Genomic DNA, 24,041 nt, shown 5'->3' with positions numbered 1-24,041 from the left:
GATGGGACCTTGCTCGTATCCACGAATGTCCCCTGATACAAAGCATGTGCCAGGTGAGAGGGACAAAGGAGACTAGAGCCATGATGGGGAGGGGGTGGTGGAGAGGAAAGACCATGTTCCAGGTAGAGGTCTGACTATGTGCAAAAGCCAAAGGCCTGAGGCTGGGTCATAGAGGGAGGGGGAGGACTGGCTAGAGTGGAGCTGAGACGTAGGCTGTGGCGACACTGAACTTCAATCTCAAGGATATGGCGAGTCATGGATAAGTTTTATTTGTGTGTACGCACAGGTCACATGATCATGTTTCCAACCCGGGAAGCTCACTGTAAGTGTAGCAAGGAGAAAGGATTATAAGGAGCCTGTGTGAAGACAGAAACTTGTTGCAGGGATCCAGGTAAGGAATGATGGAGGCAACAGGAAAAGGAGAGACAAATTTTAGAGAGGTATGGAAATAAAGTAAGCAAGAACTCTATTTGGTGGGTAAAGGAGGAAAAGATATCATGTTCAAAATTCAGAATTCTGCCTTGCAAATATCCTATGATATCACCTATATGTGGATTCTTTCAAAAAGGATACAAATGATCTTATTTGCAAAACAGAAACAGACTCACAGACTTTGGACTACTTATGGTTACCAAAGGGAACAGGTGGGGGGAGTGAGGGACTGGGGGGTTGGGACTGGCAGACGCACACTGAGGCATATGGAATGACTGGCCAATGGGGTCATGCTGTAGAGCACAGAGAACCCTACCTAAGTCTTCTGTGCTAACCGACATGGGAAAAGAATCTGAGAGCGAGTAATGGATATGTATATGTGCACAGCTAACTGGGTCACTTTGTTGTACAGCAGAAATTATCACAGCCTTGTAAATTAACTATACTTCAATAAAGCTTAAAATAAAAAAGAATTCTGTCTTGATGAATGGATAAAGAAGATGTGTTATATACACACGATGGAATATGACTCAGCCGTAAAAAGAATGAAATATTGCCATTTGCAGTAACATGGATGGACCTAGAGAATACGACAGGTCCTCTCCTCTTCGGGGGAGAAGGCAAATCAAAGATAAATATGATGCAATATCACTTATATGTGGAATCTAAAAAGTATACAAATGAATTTGATGACAAAACAGGGAGTTCCTGTCATGGCACAGCAGAAACGAATCTGACTAGGAACCATGAGGGTGCGGGTTTGATCCCTGGCCTCGCTCAGTGGCGTTGCCATGAGCTGTGGCATAGGTTGCAGATGGAGCTCAGATCCTGTGTTGCTGTGGCTGTGGTGTAGGCTGGCAGCTGTAGCTCCTATTGGAGCTCTAGCCTGGGAACCTCCATATGCCATGGGTGTGGTCCTAAAAAGACAAAAGACAAAAAATTTTAAAAAATAAAAAATTAAAAGAAAAGAATTTGATGACAAAATAGAAACAGGCTCACAGACATAGAAAAGAAACTTATGGTTACCAGAGGGGAAAGCTGAGGGGAGAGATAAATTAGGATTTAGGATTAGCAGTTACAAACTACTATATATAAAACAGAAAAACAACAAAGATTTACTGCATAGCACGGGGAACTATATTTGGTATCTTGTAAACTTGTTACAGAAAAGAATCTGATATGCATATACATATATATACACATATATATGTATCTCACTTTGCCGTACACTTGAAACTAACACAATACTGTTAATCAACTGTACTCCAATTAAAAAAAAGAATTCTGTCTTGAGCACCTGGATGGATACCACTTTTTTCCTCCAGCAGGTAGTTTATCATCCTCATGTCACATCCCTATACCTGTGGAAATGTTCTTGGTGACCAGAGAACCCACCATCTCCCATCTCTCCCCTGGAGTCACAACAGTCACCATCTTTCAGTTGGTCTCAGGCTGTATCATCAAAGGTACTGAGCTCAGAACCAGGGAGGTGATACTCCTGTCCTCTCAACTCTGGACAGACCATATACCAGGTGTATCGTGTCTAGTCTTGATCCCTAATCACAAAGAGAAGTTTAACAACTGGAGCTTGCCCCGAGAAGGTGACCATCAGGAAACCACAGCAATGAGGATGTTCTGAGGGACCTGGGACCAGATAATTTTTAAGGAGATAAAGCTCCTGCGGTCAAGTCTGAAGGCAGAGAAAGCAGAGGATTCTGTGTGGCCCTGGAGTACAGAGCAAGGACTGGTGGGCCACAGCTGTGGGAAGGCAAATTTTGTCCAACATAAAAACCTTCTCTAGCTCAGAGTTTTCCTGGGTAGAAAGAAAGCCTGGGGAGGGAATAAATAGCTGATGCTGAGAGGAGCTGGAGTGGGGCGGTGACTGAGGGGACATACGGAACAGGGACCAGAGCGGAAATGCCCACAGGAACCAGAGAGGGATGCACATTCAAAATTAAAACCAGCGGCAGCAACACCAAACACTGGGCATGTGGAACGCAGCCTGCTGCACAGGTGGGACTGGTGGAGGCACAGCCTCTGCCCAGGAAGGTGGGGGGCGGAGTGTGTTAGTTTGCTCGGGCTGCTCCCAATTTTCTCCACATCAGGAAATGACACCACAATCCACCCATCTGCTCAGGTAACAGTATCTACGAGGCCACATTCACTTTTCCTGACTCGCCTAACTGGGTGGCTTAACGGATCATCTTGCAGTTATCATCCCACAAATCTGGAGGCCAGAAATCCAAAATCAAACTGTTGGCAGGGCCATGATCCTTCTGAAGCTACGAGCAGCTCCAGATGTTACTTAGCGTTTGGCTACGGATGACTCGAAATCTCTGCCTCCTCCACGTAGCCATCTTCCCCCGTGTCTATGTCCAAATGTCCCTCTTCTTACAGGGACACCAGTCATACTGGATTAAGGGTCCATCCTACTCCAGTATGGACTCCACCTAAGCAGTTACATCTGCACTGAACCTATTTCCGAATGAGGTCACATTCTGAGGTGACCTTACCTTTTGGAGGCATGTAATTCAGACCATAACGGGGAGTCTGAGGTCCTATACAGCTGGAGATGTGTCAACCTAGGGGTAAGCCTAACGTTGGTGAGCCTTTTGTTTGGTTTTTCTGCCTTGTCTTCCCAGCTTACATAAGCTTCCTCCTTCCCACGAAACTGGCAAAGCCAGAGCCCCACTGACACTTGGTGACTGACCCACCCTCTCTCTGCAGGCCAGGTGTGGGGGGCCAGGATATCCTAGGGCAAGGCTGAGAAGGGGTTCAGGGTCACTCTCAGGGGTAGGGTCTCTGGTGCTCGCAACTCTGGCTCAGAGGCTACTTCCTGCACAGAAGGCCGGGCCTGCACTGCTTACCACAGCCCTCTCACTGCTTAGCTGCTGGTTTGTGGGGAACTGCCCCCCTCTGCTGGACAGAGGGAAATCTGCTCTCCTTCCATTTCTTAGGGACTTGTTTCCCTAAGTCACAAGTTCACAGACCCACAGTAAAAAGAGGAAGGGGCCAGAGGTCAGCAGGTCCAGCCCCCAACCCCCATTGTGCAGTGGGGGAGACTGAGGCTGGAGGGGGAAAGGCCTTGTCTAAGACCACACGGAGACCAGACATGTGCCACCTCCCTCCCAGATCAAGGTCTAGGAAACATCCCTTAGCATCCTGGAGGTGCAGGCTGGAAGATAGCCAGGGCGGGACTCCTGGAAAGGCTGCATACAGCTTAGCTTGGAGGACGAATGGCCAGAGAAAGAGAAGGCAAAGAAGGGGTGGGCACCTGACTTCAAGCAGAGGCATCAGAAAGCTGGCGAGATGCTGACCCAGAGAAGAGAGCCAGGCCCACCCCTCAGTCCACTCTGTCTGGACGAGTCCCTGTCAGCCTGTGAGTGATCCCAGCATAGCCTAACTCCATGCTCCTAAAAAGCCAGGTGTAAACAGAACTTGGGTAAATCAAATGCTCTTTTTACCCTCCCTTGCTTCTCCTATGTTCCACGACCACCTTGCGCATACGTGGCCCAGGGGTAGCATAGTAGTTAGTACGTGCTTACTGTTCTAAGCAATAGCTCAAATGCAACGGGAACTTACTTTTTGCTCTGCCAACGGTTCATAGAGCTTATAACAAGGGGGTGGGGTGAGGGGCTCTGTTCCACCTGGTCACTCCCTTACCTCTTCCTTCACAGAAAAACAAACACCAGCAGAAGGGGAGTTTCTCAACCTCACGCAGGGCCCGCCTCTCCCATCCTTCATCTCCTTCTCCTGTCCTCCATCACCAAGGGCTTCCTCAATCTAACTGATGTCCTAGTTTTTGGATCCCCTTCCTCTGATGCAGGGACGCTGTACTGCTCCCAATTTTCTCCACATCAGCAAATGACACCACAGTCCACCCATCTGCTCAGGTGACAGTATCTACGAGGCCACGTTCACTTTTCCCGACTCACCTTTGTCCTCCAAACAACTGATCTGTAGCATGTCTGGTTTGCTTTACCTTCAGAATGTTTCCTAAATCCAATCCCAATCAATAGCTCCACCGTTACCAGTCTGATCCAGGCACTCTAACAGGTAACGACAGTAACTGCTTAACTGATCCCCTCACCCCGCCACGCATCTCATTCCAGCCCCATCTCCACGCAGAGCCAAAAGGAACATCTTCAATGAGACATCAGACTGTTCACTCCCTTGCTCAAAATGCTTCAGTGACTTGTCACGGCACTGAAAATAATTAACCAAAATGACCAAATAAATAACCACAGCCTGTGAGATCTATATGATCCACTCTGCTTACCTCTCTAACATCACTTCATGCTTCTCTCCTGTTTACTGACATTCCAGACACAGGGGTTTTCTTACTGTTCTTTACACAGGCCAAGGAGGTTCCTACCTCAGGGCCTTGGCACATGCTCTTACCTCAGATAGTCTCATGGCTGACTCCTTGTCTTTTCAGCTCCTTCAAATGTCACCTCAGAGAGTCCTGACCACCCACCTAACCCATCCCCCCTTATAAACTATACTTTACTATAATTTTTAAAACACCCTCTTACTCCAGGTCATGCGCCATCCACTCTCCCCATTTCATTATTTTTAGTCTGTATCACTATCTGAAACTGTTCATCAGCTCATTTTTATCTTGCCAGACTGGTCCCGAAGAAGACAACCTCCTTATGAATAGTCTGTTTTGTTCATCGCTGTCTCTCCAGTGTCTAGAACAATGTCTGGCACTTGGTAACAGGCCCTTGGTAAATGTTGGATGGAATGTTGAATGACTGTGTGGCAGGTGTCAGGGCTTTTAAGCAGCACAGAAACTACAGGGAAGCCACTGTCTCACTCCTGTGACATTCACTGTCCCTTGAAGGCCAGCAGTTTGGCCACCTGCAGGCCAAGCTGGAACACAGGACCCTTTCAAAGGCTAGGAGTCCCAGGACTTGGATCCAGCTTCCCCAGGGGTGTTGCAGAGCCATTTCTCTCTGAGACGTTGATACTGTGGCCAAGACAATGTTTGGGAACAGTTGCTCGTCTCCATTTCTTGATTTCACAGACCTTGGTTCCCTGTGTCAGAGAAAATTCTGCCTCCCCAGCCATTCTGCTCCTCACTTCCCAAGCCCCTAAGTGGGCATCTTCTCCCAGGACCCCTGGTTGAAGATGTTAGAAGAGAAAATCTTGCCTCAACTATGCCCTGGGAATCAGGGAGGGAAGGAAAAGGAAGCAGTTCTCTTTCTTCCTGATGCATCTACACTAGTAGAGACAGAATGGAAATTCATCTTAAGACAAATTACCCTGCCTCATCCACAGACATTACCACTCAGATTTCAAGGGATCTTGCCTCCTTGTTTTGAGAGGACTAAGGCCGAGACAAATCTTTGCAAAGGGAGGCTGGAGGTTGAGGCAAAACTGAGTTAATGACTCAGGAGCCAGAAAAGAGTCGGTGAGAGAGAACTGAGGAAGGCAGACCAGCTGGATGGCAGCCTGGATTCACTCGTCCTGCACTTTAGTCTTTTCCAGGGCACTTCCCTGCTTTACCCTCAGTACGGCTGCATATACCTGATGGAAGAAGACCCAGCAAATCAAGCCTTGATGTTCTCTGCCTCTCGAGTAAAAGGCTAAATGTTCACTGGACAAGGAACCTATGTGATAGGTTCCTGGCTCTTCCATAGGAAGCCGATTCAGGGAGAATACTGTTCTTACTGCCATGACCCGCACGGTCAATGCCCCACCAGGTCTCTGAAGGGCCTACAGTTTGGCCACTCCTCAACTGCATGGTCAATTCAGAAAAGACCCCTGTATTAGCTATCTATTTCCGTGTATCAAATTACCCTAAAATCTAGCAGTTTAAAAAACCATCTTTATTACCTCACAGTTTTTGTAGGTCAGAGAGTTGGGAGCAGTTTACCTGGGTGGTTCTGAATCAGGGTCTTCCAGAAAGTTGGAGTCAAGATATTGGCTGGGGCTGGGGTCATCTGAAGGCTGGACTGAGGCCGGAGGACTTACTTTCTAGGTGGCTCACTCACTTGGTTTATGTAGGACTCAGCTCTTCATTGGCTACTGGCACCAGTCATAAAAATGCTGGAATGGCTGTATATTCATATGAGACTAAATAGGTTTAAAGATAAGAGCTATATTTAGAGATGAGCATTTCATAATAACAAAAATGTCATTAAGCAAGAAGGCATAACGATTATAAATTGTATAAGCCAAATAAATTCAAAATACAGGAAGCAAACAGGACAGAACTCAATGGAGAAATGGACAAATTCGCACAGAGATTTTAACGTCCTCTCCGTTACTGATAAAAGCACTAGATGAAAAAAATTAATGATCTAGATCTGAACAGCACCATGAACCACCCTGTCCAGCTGACATTTATAAAACACTACATACAACAACTTCATGATGCACATTCCTTTAAAGTCATGGAACCGTCACCTAGGTATGCCACATGTTGGGTCATAAAACTGATTGAGGTCAATACATTTCAAAAGTTTGCTCCAGACAATATGAGAATTAAACTAGAAAGCAGTAATAAAAATAATAGCATAGATTTAACAGCCCCAAATATTTGGAAATTAACAACATTTCTCTCAATATCCTATGATAAAACATAATACAAAAGAATATGTAACTGAATCACTGTGCTGTACAGTAAAAATTAACACGACATTGTCAATCAGCTTATACGTCAATAAAATTAAAAAAATAAAGCTACAGCGATCAAAACAGCATGGGGCTGGCAGAAAAACAGACACATAGATCAATGGAACCGAACAGAGAGCCCAGAAATAAATCCATGGTCAATCAATCTATGACAAAGGAGACAAGAATATACAATGGAGAAAAGAAAGTCTCTTCAATAGGTGTTTCTGGGAAAAGTGGATAATTGCATTTAAAAAAAATGAAACTAGGACACTCCCTCACATGACATACAAAAATAAAATCAAAACGTATAAAATGTAAGACCAGAAACCATAAAACTCTTAGAGGAAAACATAAGCAGAACAGTCTCTGACATACTTAGGGGCAATATTTTTTGGGATCTGTCTCCTAAAGCAAAGGAAATAAAAGCAAAAAATGAACACATGGGACCCAATTAAAATGAAAAGCTTTTGCACAACAAAGGAAACTACTGACAAAACAAAAACTACTGAATGGGAGAAAATATTTGCAAATGATATGACTGATAAGAGGTTAATATCCAACATATATAAACAGCTCATACAAGTCAACATCACAAAACCAAACAACTCAATAAAAAAATGGGCACGAGAACTGAACAGGCATTTTTCCAAAGAGGAAATGCAGATAACCAACAGGCACATGAAAAGATGCTTAACACTGCTAATATCACCTCACACCTGTCAGCATGGCTATCATCAAGAAGAATACAAATAACAAATGTTGGCAAGGATGTGGAGAAAATGGAACCCTCTTACACTGCTGGTGGGAATGTAAACTGGTGCCTCCACTGTGGCAAACAGTATGGAGGTTTCTCAAAAAACTAAAAATATGACCCAGCAATTCCACTTCTGGGTATATCTCTGAAAAAAGCAAAAACACTAATTTGAGAAGATACATGCACGCCAATGTTCATGGCAGCATTACCTATAATTGCCAAGATAAAAAACCAACCTAAGGGTCCATCAACAAATGAATGGATAAAGGAGATATGGAACGTATATACACGGGAACAAAACTCATCCATAAAAAATAATGAAAATTTGCCACTTGCAGCAATATGCATGCCACTTGTAGCAACAGGGTACTGTGGTAAGTGAAATAAGTCGACAATGACAGATACTGTATGATATCACTTATATGTGGAATCCCCAAAAATAAAGCAAACTAGTGAATATAACAAAAAAAGAAACAGACTCACAAATATAAAGAACAAACCCGAGGTTACCAAGGGGAGAGGGAAGAGGGAGGGGAATTAAGAGGTACCAACTATTACATACAGAATAAGCTACAGGGATATACTGTACAACACAGGGAATATAGCTGGTATTTTATAACTATAAATGGAGCATAACCTCCAAAAATGGTGACTATCTTGAATACCGGTAACATATAATATTGTATATCAGCTATACTTCAATACTTTTAAAAACAATTACCTTTAAAGGCAAATAAAAATTATGATTAACAAATATCAAATCTTGAAATTAAAGTTTAAAAAATGCAAATTGTTTAATATTGCAGAAGATCCCTCTGTACCTGCTCTGCTTATGCTAAATTGTGCGTACTTCTCCAGAACCATAAACTGGAACAGGAGGAGAATACGGACTTTCACAATTCTAGGAAAGGCGGCTTCCTTCTGCTGAGCCTGACTACTCCTGTACACTCCTGGGGAAGAACAGTTGGTCACGGGTAAGGTGTGTATGCTTGGTCTGAGGAGATACTGTCTGAAAGTGGCTGCACCAACCCACAATCCTTTAAGCCACGTGGGAGAGTCCCAGAGCATCACCTGGCATTTCCCCTCATTTTCATTTTAGGCATTCTGGTGGGTGTGTGCATTGCTATTTCTGCAGTTCACACAGACTTATTTTTCTATTCCCTCTGTGGAAAGCGAATTCAGTTTTTTCAGTCAACCTGCCCTTGGAGCAGGAGGGAGGGAGGAAGCCATCTCTGGAGCGTCCATCAGCTGGGGCATAACTAGAAGAGGCAGGTCCGCCGAGGCAAGGCCAGGGAGAGGGAACCCCAGGCACCTGGATGCTCATCTCCACTCCCCTGCACATTATCGTTTGCCACCCTTTTCTCATCTCTTTGTCTCTTGCCCGCCCTCATCTCTTCTGATTCAAATCCTATTCGCCCTGCAAAGGCTGGTCAGCAACATCTCCAAAAAGCCCGTCATTCTTCCTTTCCCTTTCCCCAGGTTTTGTCTTGACATTGGCAAGGCGTGGATGGGTGAAGGTGGGCGAATCGTTAACTTCTCTTGCTTCCTTTCCTGAGGATCACCCGAGCTTCGAGCAACACTCAGTCTAAGTCCTTATCTGATTTCATCGTTTAATGACCCTTTAAGAACCAAGGGGCGGGGAGTGGGCAGCGGCTTGGGTCGCTGCAGTTATGGTTTGGGTTTCATCCCTAGCCCGGAACAACTTCCACACGCCGAGGCTGCAACAAAATAACAACAAACCCCACAAAAAACCAGGGGGCAAAAGAACAGAAACTAAGTGGGTCCTCCCGCGGGTCGGCCCGAGTGTCAGTGCCCGTACACAAGCCTTTGCTCCGAAGCTCCTCACGAGTTTCAGTCTGCAAGTTTCAGAGGGAGCTGCGTCCCTAAATACCACCAACACACTGTGCAAATCTCTTCGCCGAGGGTATACCTGGAACCCGGTCTCCCGCCACAGCGCCCGAGGTGGAACAAGCGCTCTCGGGGCTCTGAAGGATTCTGGGTTCTTCCGGGTTTTGTGTCGAATCAGCCGGTGGCGACCCAGCGCCGCGTCGCGGGGTGAGGAATGTGCGGCTGCGCGCGCGCCGCGGCGTTTACTTGGCGATTTCATCATGCTCCGGGCCGGGCCGCGCGCACCGCTTCCGCCGCCGCCCCCTCCAGACCTCCCAGGGCTGCCGGCTCATGCCCTCTCTGCGCCCGGCGCTGCTAAGAGCCGCCCGCGCCGCGCTGCTGCTGTCGCCACCGCCCCGGCTCCCAGCCCAGCCGCCGCTCCTGCCCTGCCGGCACATCAGCAAGCCCGCCCGCGCCCCGATCTCGTCCCCCGCCGCCTCCGCCGCCGCCTCCCGGAGCAGCATGGACGGCGTCGGGACTGAGGAGGTGCTGGCACCTCTCAGGCTAGCGGTGCGCCAGCAGGTACCGGCATTCTGCACCTTTCCTAAGCCCGCGCTCTCCTCCCTTTAGTGCCCTCCTGCTCATCCTCTCTCTCTCCCCCGGGCACCAGTCCACATCGCGGATTAGATTCCACCTCTCCTTCGTTCTCTGGAAGCCCTTGGTTTCCTGGCATCTTCCTCGCCTACCCTACTTTGGACCCGGGTCCCCGCGTGCGTCGGCCACCTTCCCTTCCGTGGACCCTTGTCCTTCTCTCTCCTTGGTGTCTCCATCGGATCCCTTCGACTTCCTGCGTTCCTCCTCTCACAATCTGTTCTCCTTTTCTCTTCCTTGTTCCTGCCGGTCTTTCTTCCCTCTCCGGTGAGACTGGGATCTGTGATCCCCTTGGTTCTTCTCCTGCCCTGGCTCAATAAGCTCCACTTCACTTTTCCAGTCCCTCCTATGTTTGTGCTCCCTGGATGGCGAGATGCCTAGTTCTTGCCTGGTCAATTACCAGCCGGAGCTGCGGGTGCTCTCCTTACGGCCTGACTTTCTTTTTTAATCTTCAGGATGCTTTGGATAGTGTTTTCTTCTTGGTGTCTTCCTTCATTCAGTGCTTAGTTAGTCTTGTGGTCCGCTGAAGACATAAAAATAGTTGAAACGTGGATGTGAGGAGGTGTTGAACTTTTTTCTTTTCTAATAATGTTAAGTTCATCATTCTTCGCTCCTCTCATCTTTTCTGAGTCCCGAAAGGGTCATTTGGAGTGGGTGAGCTTTCAGATCGTAAACGTGGGAAGCTGTAAATGTTCTTGAGTTACTCGGTGAAGTCAGCCATCCATCGTATGGAACATTTTGAAATTTGGAGGAAGGGAGGAAGGTTTCATAGGCTGGAGGGCTTGTGATTAATGCAGGCCTCCTTTTCCTAGGGCACTGCATGGATATCAGAATTTAGAGAAGACCGAGAAAGGTTATTTCAAAGGGATTCTCATATCCATTCAGGTAGAACCAAAAGCTCAGATTAGGACCCTGAGGATCCGATGACTAGTAGCAAACGCCAAACGGGTTTCTCCTGCACGGGTGCCTGATGCAATAACTTGCCTTAGCTACGGAGGGAGGAACCTTCTCCGAAATAATTCATTGGGGCAGAGCTGCCGCAAATTCGGCGAATTCTGCCACTTTATCTACTTCTCTCAAGTTTGAGCCTGACTGATTCAATAGAGTTTTATTTTGAGATTTCACTAGGGGCTTAATTTTTTCTTTATTCTTCGTTATCAGAGCGCTATGAGTGCTTATTCTCTGTCTCCATCCACCCACCCTCCCCAAATAAAATTAGGTGTGGTTCCTTTGTCTTTTCTGTAACTCTCAACCTTTTTCTCCCCCATATCCCTCACTTTAGATGGGAGAATACATCTAATTTGGAAAAACACGTACTCAAACCCCTCCCTCTGCCACGTTAGCCTGGAACTGCAGTGCAAGTTACCCATCTATAGTAAGATTGTGGAACTAGTTAACTGAAGTAAACTTTGATGATGGAACAACTTTCCAATGCTATTACTGTCTTGCCTATTGTTTCTGTTGGCTTGATTGTTAGTTTTTTTGTACTTAAGGTATTTTCTGAATATGTGAGTTAGTGGGTTTTTTTTTTTTTTTTTCCTAATTTTCCAGGACCACACATATATCAGTTAATAGAATTTTGAATGACACTGATTTCAGGGTCAGCTGGAAGGGAGTTTAGAGATCATCTAGTTACCCCCCCCCCCCTTTTGGCTTATGGGTTCGTGAGCTGCACTGTCATCTCTACCCATTTTGCATAATTCCACTGTGAAGTCTGTAAAGTGGAAAACATCCTTGGAGTGGGATTTTTAAGGTGGTTAACAACTGGTCTTGTTAGTGGCATGTGTTTCATATAAATATATATTTAATGTAAATTTGCCAATCTGCTCTGCTGCTGTTTTTTCAAGATTTGATTTGTTGATTGACTGAAGTGTATTTTCCCATGGCATATTCTTAGTTATTTCCTGGAGAATTTGGTTATGCGGTTTGTTAGGAGGGCCTTACAGCATCTAGAAAACTGTTAGTTGTTTGATGAAGGGCACACTAGGGGGCAACTGAGTTAAAAAAAAAAAAAAAAGCAGTTGGGGGGAGTTCCCTTCCTGGTGCATTGGAAATGAATCCTACTAGCATCCATGAGGATGCAGGTTCAATCCCTGGCCTCACTCATTGGGTTAAGGATCTGGCGTTGCGGTAAGCTGTGGTATAGGTTGAAGATATGACTTGGATCCCGAATTGCTGTAGCTGTGGTGTAGGCCAGCAGCTGGTAGCTCTGATTCAGCCCCTAGCTTGGGAACTTCCATATGCTGCGAGTGTGGCCCTAGAAAAAAAGGGGAATTAGCTTAGGGCGGCCAGACTTTATTTTGCCAAATAAGGGTGTTTAGAAAATTGCAATCAACAAACTACTATCTGATTTCTCCTTTCATTTCATACCAAAAAAAGGCAGACCATAACTCAGACTAAAGAACAGTCTTTTATATTTAGTACGTTTAACTTTGCAAAAAGGTCTAATATATTGTCTTCGCTCACCCCCCCATGCCCCCAGTTTAGCACATATTGATGAAAACTTTGCCCTGGAGTTTCTTGTTTGAAACCTATTGCTCTAGGGCAATGGTGCTAAAAGTATGGTCTGCAAACCCTTGGAGGTCTTCAAGGTTAAAACCGTTTGCACAATAAAATGAAAATATTATATGCATTTTTCACTGTGTTGACATTTGCACTGATGGTGCAAAGCTTGGTGAATAAAACTGCTAGCCCTTCAAGTAAGGGACACTAAACCAAACTGGGTCATATTCTCTGCCACACTCTCTCAGTTAAAAAAAAAAAAAAAAAAAGTCAGTTTTGCCTTAAAGTGTCTGTAACAAAGCAGTAAAAATGATTAATTTTATTACATTCAGACCTCTGTGGGCAATCTTTTTAATATTCTGTGTGACTGCATGGGAAGTATGGCTGAAGGATGCCCAAATGTGATGATTGTCTCAGGAAAAGCACTTATTTTTTTAATTGTTATTTCCCCAATACAATTATTTTTTCTACTGTACAGCATAGTGACCCAGTTACATATACATGTATACATTCTTTTTTCTCCCATTATAAGAAAAGCACTTATGATTGTTTGAGTTGCAAGCCAAACTCACTTTTTTTCATGGACCCTTCTAAAATGTCTGACAAACAGTTGTTATTCAGTCTTGGGTATTGGGCATTCATTCATTATCTGGAAAATAAGTGAAGAAAGACTTACTTCAGGAAACAACTGATAGTATTTGCGGCCAATAATAAAATTCAATTTGGGGAAATTTTAGAATTTTGGAAAATTTGTATCTATCGCTGTGAATTTGACAGCTTCCCAGTACTTCACGACTTTTCTGATGAGCTAAGTGGTGATATTAATAAATGAGGGGTTTTTTTTTGCTGTTATGTAATGTATGAGTCAATATTTGAAAGATCTGCATAACTTGGTTAAATAGTATTTTCCAAATGACCAATACATGATGTAAAGAAATCAAGTATTGGTGAAAGATCTACTCAGTCTAAGACATGTTAATGGTTTTAATGTATCAATATCAAAAGTTCATTGCTAGGAGTTCCCACTGGGAACCATGAGGTTGTGGCTATAGCTCCAATTAGACCCCTAGCCTGGGAACCTCCATATGCCCCTGCCACGGCCCTTTAAAAAAAAAAAAAAAAAAAAAGTTCATTGCTCTAGTGTCCAATTCCACATTCCTCCTGGCCTTAAAGAAATAACTTCTGGAGTTCCCGTCGTGGCGCAGTGGTTAACGAATCCGACTAGGAACCATGAGGTTGCGGGTTCGGTCCCTGCCCTTGCTCAGTGGGTTAATGATCCGGCGTTGCCGTGAGCTGTGGTGTAGGTTGCAGACGCGGCTCGGATCCCGCGTTGCTGTGGCTCTGGCGCAGGCCGGTGGCTACAGCTCCGATTCAACCCCTAGCCTGGGAACCTCCATATGCCACGGGAGCGGCCCAAGAAATAGCAACAACAACAACAACAAAAGACAAAAAGACAAAAAAAAAAAAAAAAAGAAATAACTTCTAAGAAACTACCACTTGTTAGAGTTTTGGTGTTGTATCAAAGACGAATATCCACAATTATTTGAAAAGGCTTTAAAAGTTTTATCTTTCCATTTGTGCATGATTTTGATGCAATATCATATTGGAAGAGAGGCAGATATGCAGATCTGGCTGTCTTCTGTAAACTACTAGTTAAGAGATTACAAAAAAGTAAAACTATCATTCTTATTTTTGTTTTATTTGGAAAAAAGTTATTGTCATAAAAATGTTATTTTATGCAAGTTAGCACATAATGAATTAAGCTTTTTTTAATGAATTAAGCATTTTTTAATATATTGATTTTTTTTTTTCTGTTATAGCTTGTTTACAGTGTTCTGTCAATTTTCTACTGTACAGCATGGTGACCCAGTCACAAGTACAAGTATACATTCTTTTTTCTCACATTATCACGCTCCATCGTAAGTGACTAGACAAAGTTCCCAGAATTAAGAATTTTTAAATTTCTATTTTAACTTCGAATACAGTAAGTATTGATGAAAATAATCCTCATGAACAAAAGCATTTGGGGGTCCTGAGTAATTTTTAACAGTATAACTGGGTTTTGAGCCCAAAAAGTCAGAGAGCCAGTGCTTTAGGGGAAGTATATGCAGCATGATATGTATGAAGGATGCATGAGGAAGCTCCTTTGGAATGATTTCTCATCTAAAAACTATTTTGCTCTGTAATCACAGACTCTTAGTTCTAATATATGTCTTTATGACCAGAATTTATGCAGGAATTAAGCTTCTAGTTGATGTTTCTTTTCTTTCTTTTTTTTTGTTTTTGTTTTTTGTTTTTTAGGGCCACACCCACGGCATATGGAGGTTCCCAGGCTAGGGGTCAAATCGAAGCTACAGCTGCGGGGCTACACCACAGCTCACGGCAACACCGGATCCTTAACCCACTGAGCAAGGTCAGGGATCAAACCTGCAACTTCATGGTTCCTAGTCAGATTCGTTAACCACTGAGCCAGGACGGGAACTCCTAGTTGATGTTTCCTGAAGGTAATTTAAAGATAATGTTGATGTTTCACATCAGTTTCATTCAATACACACACACACACACACACACACACACACACACACACACACACACTATAGTTGGTAGTGACGAAAGAGAGAAGAAAAATAATTAGAAATCCTTAAATTCTTTCATTCCATGTTTAGATCACTTGAGTTCTTTTGTTTACAGAATTAGGTCATTATAAATCATGGTTTTAATTATTCCATGATTCCGAATAAACGTGATTGTTTCCTTAGTCCACGGAGATTTTGGAGATGATTAACTCAGTGTAAGAATCTTCACTTCACTGCTTCTGTTGATAGCTAGCCTCTTCTCGAATGTATGTGTGTCTTACTCTGTGCCTGAACTTTAAAAGACAGAAAAGTAGTTCAGGGAAATTAATTTAAAATGTTTCCTGCCTTTACCTTTGTTTGTGGCCTTACTTGCCCTGCCCTTTGAAAAGCTCCAGAAGAAAACGTGGAAGCATCAATACTTGACACAGCGATAGAGGAACTGCTTGCCACCCTGTTTTCAGAACACAGACCCTCATAAGGTTCTTATCCCCATCGAAAAGCACTGTTTGTGAACACTTAAGAGCTAAGTGTTCCGACAAGTAGAAGGGGAAAGAACCGCTCAATGAGTCAAAGACATGTCAGTAGATATTTGATGTTGAACTAGGTCTAGGTTGTGATCTCAGGCAACAAATATTTGAGTGCCAGAATTGACATGCCAGAGTTCCTGTCTTAAAAGAGCCTACTTTATAATGACAGGGCCAGGTAAGAATGCATGGAAATCAATAAGCCAGTCCATTGATAGGGTGATTTCAGATATTGTATTTGTAATAAAAAAGTTAAAATAAAGATAGAAGGTGACTGAGGATGTTGCTTTTGCTGGAGAGATCAAGGTAATAGAATAAAAACTGCTAGAATAATAATGGACTAGAAGTTTCCCTCGTGGCTCAGTAACAAATCCGGCTAGTATCCATGAAGGCTCGGGTTCGATCCCTGGCCTTGCTCGGTGGGTCAAGGATCTGGCATTGCCATGAGCTGTGGTGTAGGTTCAAGAACTGGCTTGAATCCCGAATTGCTGTTGCTGTGGTATAGGCAGGCAGCTGTGGCTCTGACTCAACCCCTAGCCTGGGAACTTCCATGTGCCCTCAAAAGAAAAAAAAAAAAAAAGGATGAGACTTTATTGTATATGGTAAGAGAATGAGAGGAATAACCAATTCAGTGTCTCTCAATGTATCAGACCAAGTGTCCCCTTTTCTACCAGATACTTTGGAATTCCCTGTTACTACCCTGTAATGAAATGCATATGAAATATCTATGCACATCTCATTAAAAATATGTGTACATATAATGCTCTAGGTGTAATACGAATAAACAGAAGTCATTTATAGTAAAATAATGTGTATTTCAATATGTGAGTTTGGGGTATGACTCCACTGAAATTTCTGCTGAAATAAGTGGATGTTTATGCCTCTGCACAGATTTACTGTGAATGCAGTTGCTATACATGCACATTGAGAAAGGTATATTATGTCGGTTACTTAGATAAGTTAGTAGCATAGCCAGTGGTCACATGGTTTGTTTTTCTTTCAAGTAGTAACAGCTTTGTGAAACTCTGAGCAGAACAAGGTATGGCCTTCCTCTCCCTTTTAAATTGAAGTATAGTTGAATTTCGTCTTCCTTTAAATGATATTTTCCTGGATGCATTCCTGGAAAATTCAGTGTATGTTAAAACTGGGACGGTACTTCTGATTATATATAAGCAGAATTAGGTTCTAGGTTCAGATAATTTTATACAGCTTTTCATCTCCTAACTAGGACATGCTAAAGTAGCATGAATGGCAGGGGAGGGGGACTGTCATTGGACGAGGTGAAGTAGGCAGGAGCTTAGAAAATGTGAACTAGAGGAAAGAATGATGACAGGCCCCTCAAAGGAGCCGGAGTCTTAGAAGAAGAAAAGAGGAATCAGTTTGAAAGTTCAGAGGGGAATAAGGAGGACATCTATCCATTTCCAGCCCTTGAGGATCAAAGGGATAGGGGAGAAAACCCAGCCTCTGGTTGAGATGGCTTCAAGGGGAGAAATGTCCTCAAGGAATGATTGTAAGTCTGCAACATTCAGGAAAGGCTTCAGAAGGGATGTGAGAGAATTTCATTAAGTGAAAGGAAGCACTTTTGGTACGAGGATAAACATTATTTTGGCATAAGGGTAGGAACAGTCACCAAATTAGGGATGCCGTCTGTTTGTGAAGAGAAGATTTACAAAGGTGGAAGAGAAATGAAATGAATTAGAGTAATTTGGTGCTAGGTGTGATCTTAATTTAGACCCTTCTGGATGAGAGACAAGCTGGTAATCCGTTGTAGCAATCTAGTCCATGAGGGGTGAAAAGGAGAGTTTAGATTTGAAATTCTCAAGTGAAATTGACCAGAGGTTGGAAGTAAAGAAGGATGACTTGAGGCTTCTTGTTGGGAAATGGTAGGTTTGGTTGCCATTAACAATGGAGAGCAATACAGTACAAAGGAGAAGGAACAGGTTTGGAGCAGAGAAAGATAATTCCATTGGGTTTGGAATAATTTGGCTACAGCAAATTTGAGGTTTTTATAGCATAACAGCTGTCGTTTTTGTCTACTGTTAGGTTCTATTCAAAAGAGTCTCTTAAATTGTTTTATTTATTCTTTCTTTATAGCAATCCAGTGAGGTAAGTGTTATTATCCTGATTTTACAGTTGAGGAAGCTGAAGCTTAGAGAGGTTTCAGCTTGTTCATGGTTTCACAATTAGCTGATCAGGGATTAAAATGTAGGTCTTTAATAACTCCTCTTAAGCACTATGTTTTACATAACTTGTATAGGCATGGGATTTTTGTTTTGTGCGTTGCCTGCATTTCATCATGCTTCTTGAATCTGAGAATGCATGTTTTTGAGAATTTACAGAAAAATGCATAGCTATTATCTTTTCAAATATTACCTCTTAGAAATTTTCTGTGTTCTTTTCTTCTTGAATTCTGGATGAGTGAATGCCAGACTCTCATACTCTTCTCTGTGTCTCATTATCTCATTCATATTTTCAGATTTGTCTCTCTGCTCCACTTTATGGATTATCCACAGATAATTTCTTTAGGTCTGTCTCCTAGATCACTAATTTTTTCTTCATCTGTGTCTGATCTGCTATTTAAACTGTCCACTGAGTTTTTAATTTCAGGTTTATTTCCAGATGATCTGGGTGGTTCCTTTTCAAGTCCCCTGATTGTGTTTGGTAGTCTCTGGTTCTTCGATCATGTTTTTGAGTCCTCCTTTTATTTTACTTTAAACATCTTGAGCATTTAAAAAATATATTTGATCATCCTAATATTTTAAGGGATCTAATTTTGTTTCACTCATGGTAGCTTTTTCCTCATAGGTTTTTAAGTTTTGGGTTATTATTTTGGTGACCTTAACATGTGGAAATCCTAAAAGGCCTGTGTGGAAGGTCTGCTTGTCCAGAGGGCAGTTGCTTCTCTGGGGCACCCAAGGGCTCTATTACTTTGGCAACTTTAATTTCTCAGCTTGAAGTTTCCCAGACTGTGTAGTACAGTGTTTTTATTTCCTTTCTCACTGTACAAGTGGTAGGTTGTTGCAAGTGAGAAAAGTAGTCTAAAAGAAATTAACCAGGCGAAGTTCCCTTGTGGCACAGTGAGTTAAGGATCTGCCATTGCCACATCTGTGGCACAGGTTGCAACTGTGGAGAGGGGTCAGTCCCCAGCCTGGGAACCTCCACATTCTGTGGGTGCCACCAAAAAAGGAAAAAGAAAAAGAAATTAGCAAGGGAGATAAGCCAGTAGTAACTGAGAAGACACGGTCAGAGAGCTAAGTGGAAAACTAAGACAGTCGTTTTTTTGTAAGCGAGAAAGGGGAGAGACTCACGGAGAGGGTGGTCTGTTGGTTCTTCTGTGTTCTCAGTACTGACTTAGCTCTTCACTTTTTGTCAGTGCTTTTCTCTCCTCCATCCATCCAGTCCTCACAAAGAGAAAAAACAAACCAGTAGTAATCACCCTGTGAGCATGGTTATTTATGTACTCATCTGTATATTCTGCTGGATTATAAAGGCTGAGGGCAGAGACCTTCAGTTATTCATAAGGAACTTTTTTTCACATAGTAAACATTTGAATTTCCTCATTCTTACACTTTTTACAAGGCGTGCTTCAAAATGCTTTTCTTGACTTCTGGAAACCAACCAGTCCTGAATACGCATTCTCTTGGTTGCCTAGGGAGACCTTGTGCGAAAACTGAAAGAAGATAAAGCACCCCAAGTAGATGTAGACAAAGCAGTCGCTGAGCTCAAAGCCCGGAAGAGGGTTCTGGAAGCAAAGGTGAGTCTAGGGGATCCTGAAAAAGGAACATAAGTAGGTATAGAATTATTCACCTTTATTTAGTCTCTTTGGGTGGGAGAGACCTAGAAAAGTTTCTGAATTAGTCACATTTGCTGTATCTCTACTTACCCAGAATCCTCTCCTCCTCCTCTACTTGGCAGACTCCTCACCCTTTCTGCGTATAACTCAAAATGTCACGTTTTCTCAAAGCCTTCCTCCTCCCTGACCCATCCCTTCTCTGCCCTGACTTACATCCTAGGCTGGTTATGTTCCATGAATGTTCCTGGAAGGCATTGTGTTCTTATGAATTCCCTGATGTCTGCAAATAATAGTGATGATGTTTTAAATTTTTTTCTCTTAAGGTAAAGTTCTATTCACCTGATACATGCTCCCGAACTTTCAAATTATAAATTTCCCATCACCAAACTGGAATAGTTTGAAGTTTTTGTTTGTTTGTTTGTTTGTTTTTATCTTTTCTAGGGCTGCATCTGCGGCATATGGAGGTTCCCAGGCTAGGGCTTGAATCAGAGCAGTAGCGGCTGGCCTACACCACAGCTCATGGCAACGTTGGATCCTTAACCCACTGAGCGAGGCCAGGGATTGAACCCACAACTTTATGGTTTCTAGTCGGATTCGTTAACCACTGAGCCGCAACAGGAACTCCCAGTTTGAAGTTTTAAGTCACTTTCCCTACAGTGATCCACTGAAAAATCAAGTATTGGTTCAGTATCTGCATCTAAGTAAGCTTAGTCTGATAGTCTTGGAAATGATCACACACTTTCCTAAATAGTTAAGTAAGGGTGTCTTTTCTGGAACTCAAAGGGGAAAACACCCTAAGGTTTCTCTTGTTTTAAGGGTCTCCAAATCTTGTCTGATAAATTTTATACTGAATTCTGCTGAGGAATAAAACAAATTCACGTGTGTAAATTGAAATTCCCACTCACTCCTCCAGTCATGTATTTTCTCTTTAAAAATCCCTATAGGAGCTAGCGTTACAGCCCAAAGATGATGTGGTAGACAGAGCAAAAATGGAAGATACCCTGAAGAGGAGGTTTTTCTACGATCAAGCTTTTGCTATTTATGGAGGTAGGGAACTGATGAGAGAAAGAACAATTGTGTTGTTAGTGGATTTAATAATCTTTTTTTTTTTTCCTTTTTTTAGGTCCGCAACTGCGGCACATGGAAGTTCCCAGGCCAGGGGTTGAATCGAAGCTGCAGCTGCTGGCCTACACCACAGCCACAGCAACACCATATCTGAGCCATGTCTGCGACCTACACCTCAGCCCACAGCAACACCAGATCCCTAACCCACTGAACAAGACCAGGGATCAAACCCACATCCTCATGGATGCTAAGTTGGGTTCTTAACCCACTGAGCTATGACGGGAACTCCTGATTTAATGTTCTTAAATCAGAAACACAGCTTGCCAATTGGTAGCTAATTATATCCGGTCACACGAAGCAGAGGCTAGTTATCTTGCTGTCATTTGTTTCGAGTTGGTCACTTGGTGTGATGTCTGTTCTTGTTTCCCTACACCCTCCTTGTTCTTGAAGGCGACTTTTTGCATTAGGACTTAGGGAATTAAGGGGGGTCCCGATATTAAACACTTGATGTGTCCATGCCAGTGGAGCCTAGGGAGCAGGAGGGGCCATTGTACACTGGCCGACTGCACTGTGCCCCTGCACACAAGGGCTTGATAAACCATAGTTCCTAGATCAGTCATTGTGGCAGCTGCCAGGAGAGAACGTGCTTCATAGGTACGCAAATACATCTGCATCTTTTCTGAACACCACGTGAATTTATGTAGACAAATATAATTCACTGATTAAATGTAGAATGGTATTTTTCATAGTTTTCAGAGATTATTGCAACAATATTAGACTTTCAGTACTTTGCTACCGACCTTGATTTGAGTTTTAGTCTGAGCAGATCTCTAAGTGTTTAACTTCTTGAGGTTTAAATGGTGGCTCAAATACTCAAGAATATTTTAGAGAATTGGCTACTAAAATTTGAGATCATATTTATTCAGCTGATACAACAAATTATTTTCTGATTTCTATAGCAGAAATCTATAATCTGCCTTTGCATTCTTTCTTATATATGGAGGAAGGTCTTTTTACTTTTTCTAGTTTTTTGCTAATCCTACCTGAAATTTCAAGTTTGGAAATAGTAAATGGAATGAGAGTATTTTCATTTTACCTCTCTGTCAGCTAGCTGAAAATAAGGCTCTTCAGTATTGAGGAATTTGAATACATTTTTAGGGAGTAAGCGAAGTCTTAAAAGTATCAGTTTCTTGTGTCTCCTTGCTTTAATTTGTTCAGAGTAACAAGGGAAAGTACCCGTTTTCCTCCTGTATTTTGCAGGTGTTAGTGGCCTCTATGATTTTGGGCCAGTTGGATGTGCTTTGAAGAACAATATTATTCAGACCTGGAGGCAGCACTTTATCCAAGAGGAACAGATCCTGGAGATTGATTGCACCATGCTCACCCCCGAGCCAGTTTTAAAGTAAGATTTCTAGTTTGAGGTGGAAATTCTAACTAACTTTTTCTGATTAAAAAAACTACCCATGTTCATTGTGAAAATCTAGAAAATAAAGAAAAACAGAAAATATTTACTGCCCACAGATAGCCATGTTAAAAATGTTGTATTTATCCTTCCTGTCTTTTTTTAAATTTAAATTTTTATTTTTATTTATTTTGTTGTCTATTTTTGGCTGTGCCTATGGTATTCAGAAGTCCCCAGGCCAAGGATCAAACCCTCACCACAACCTGCTGAGCTGCAAGGGAATTCAGCCAATTAAAACAAATTGAGTTCTTAATGATGGATATAAGATCAGAACAACCAATTCTTTACTCCTTGCTCCACTTTTGGGAACTGCGTAGAGATAAATACCAGTGTCCATGCAGGTTTTGGTGGCAGAAAAATCCTTTAGGTTCATTGTCTATACTGAGTTATCACAAATTCTTGGGTAGTCAGAATCCTCGTGTTTTGGACTTTGCTTGGATCACTAATAATAATGAGACAGCAGTGACAATGCCATACCCTTAACTCACTAGGCCACGGGGAACTCCAGGCATACATTTTTATCTGCTGTGGGATGGATCATAATAGATATGGAAGCTTTCATCTTTCAGATTCACAGATGTAAACTATGGCTAAACATATAGAAGGGAGATTGTCTTACAAGGTAAAAATCTATGTGTTAATTCGTATGAAAATGACTAATTGGCTTGGCATTTATTAACTTAGGACCTCTGGCCACGTAGACAAGTTTGCTGATTTCATGGTGAAGGATGTCAAAAATGGAGAGTGTTTTCGGGCTGACCATCTGTTGAAAGGTATGGTTCTTTATCTCAGATAAATATCCTTTCAAGTAGTTGATCAAAACAAAGGCTTTGGATTAATCTTTAATCTCAAATATTTTTCATTATGTTTTTTTCTTGGGATGTAACATACAAAGAGTAAGTGCACAGATCTTATAAGTATACAGATCTAGTCCCTCATTTAAAAAAAATATATATATGTGTGTGTGTGTGTGTATATATATGTGTGTGTGTGTATATATATATGTGTGTGTGTGTGTATATGTGTGTGTGTGTGTATATGTGTGTGTGTGTGTGTACACGTATAAGATCATTGGAAATTCTAATGCACCAAAAGAACCAAGACAATACTATGACTCTCCCTGTAAAATCAACCATGGGATTCATATAAATTAAGAACATTATCCTTGGGTTCATTTTTTTTACCTGTCCAGCGTTGACACTCAAAAGTACATGGTCCTTTTTTTCTGACCGATCGAAATTGACATTTACCAACCCTGTTTTTGTAGCTCATTTACAGAAATTGATGTCTGACAAGAAGTGCTCTGCTGAGAAGAAATCAGAGATGGAAAGTGTCTTGGCCCAGGTGAGTGCTTGAGAGATGTCATCACAGTAACCCAGGTAGGTGCTGTCTGTCTTTCAGCATCTGATAACTGTCGGATTCCGCACGTGCTGACCTGGTCACCGCTGTAAAGAAGTTTACTTTCTGTCCCTTGTGCCATCTCTTTTTGCGTTTTTATTTGCTTCTCTGTCTACTCTTTGTGGCTAATCCTTTATTTCTATCAAACTGGGCAGGTCAGTGAAAACAGACATGAAATTAGTTCTCTCTCCTCGGAAACTAATTGTCTGGATTTAATGGCAAAAATCAGGGCAGTCTCTAATGGTGACTCGCATTCAGCATGGAGGTTTGGGGCAGGCATGTATATGAGCGCTGTCTCATGGCCACTTCTGTAGACCTATAATGGTTTTGTTTGTTTGTTTGTTTTTGTCTTTTGTCTTTTTTATGGCCGCATCCATGGCATATGGAAGTTCCCAGGTTACGGTTGAATCGGAGCTGTAGCCACTGGCCTATG

General features: G+C 42.7%; 1 protein-coding gene and 1 long non-coding RNA gene across 3 annotated transcripts in view; one reads left to right on the top strand and one right to left on the bottom strand.

Moving 5' to 3' along the window:
* Positions 1-1,546: 1,546 nt before the first annotated feature.
* On the bottom strand, positions 1,547-6,513 carry LOC146395038 (uncharacterized). Its single transcript, XR_014834032.1, has 2 exons — positions 6,314-6,513; positions 1,547-5,964 (listed from the first exon to the last, which is right to left on the bottom strand). It is a non-coding gene; the product is annotated as an uncharacterized LOC146395038 (long non-coding RNA).
* Positions 6,514-9,895: 3,382 nt separating this feature from the next.
* The window catches only part of GARS1 (glycyl-tRNA synthetase 1), a 40,429-nt gene continuing 26,283 nt past the window's right edge, over positions 9,896-24,041 (top strand). For both annotated transcript variants that reach the window (XR_014834031.1, XM_003134806.7), the window contains exons 1-6: positions 9,896-10,219; positions 19,543-19,644; positions 20,628-20,730; positions 22,009-22,150; positions 22,895-22,983; positions 23,478-23,554. Coding sequence is in view for 1 of the 2 variants with exons in the window: in XM_003134806.7 (XP_003134854.3) it covers positions 9,989-10,219; positions 19,543-19,644; positions 20,628-20,730; positions 22,009-22,150; positions 22,895-22,983; positions 23,478-23,554 (744 nt within the window). In the remaining variant the exon portion in view is untranslated. The remainder of the gene's footprint in view (positions 10,220-19,542; positions 19,645-20,627; positions 20,731-22,008; positions 22,151-22,894; positions 22,984-23,477; positions 23,555-24,041) is intronic.

The sequence above is a fragment of the Sus scrofa genome, chromosome 18 (genome assembly GCF_054392235.1).
Source record: "Sus scrofa isolate SSC_HxYL_T2T_F1_AM1 chromosome 18, Sscrofa_HxYL_maternal_Yorkshire_Landrace_v2.0, whole genome shotgun sequence".
Classification (NCBI taxonomy): domain Eukaryota; kingdom Metazoa; phylum Chordata; class Mammalia; order Artiodactyla; family Suidae; genus Sus; species Sus scrofa.
This window is presented reverse-complemented; position numbering and strand designations above follow the sequence as displayed.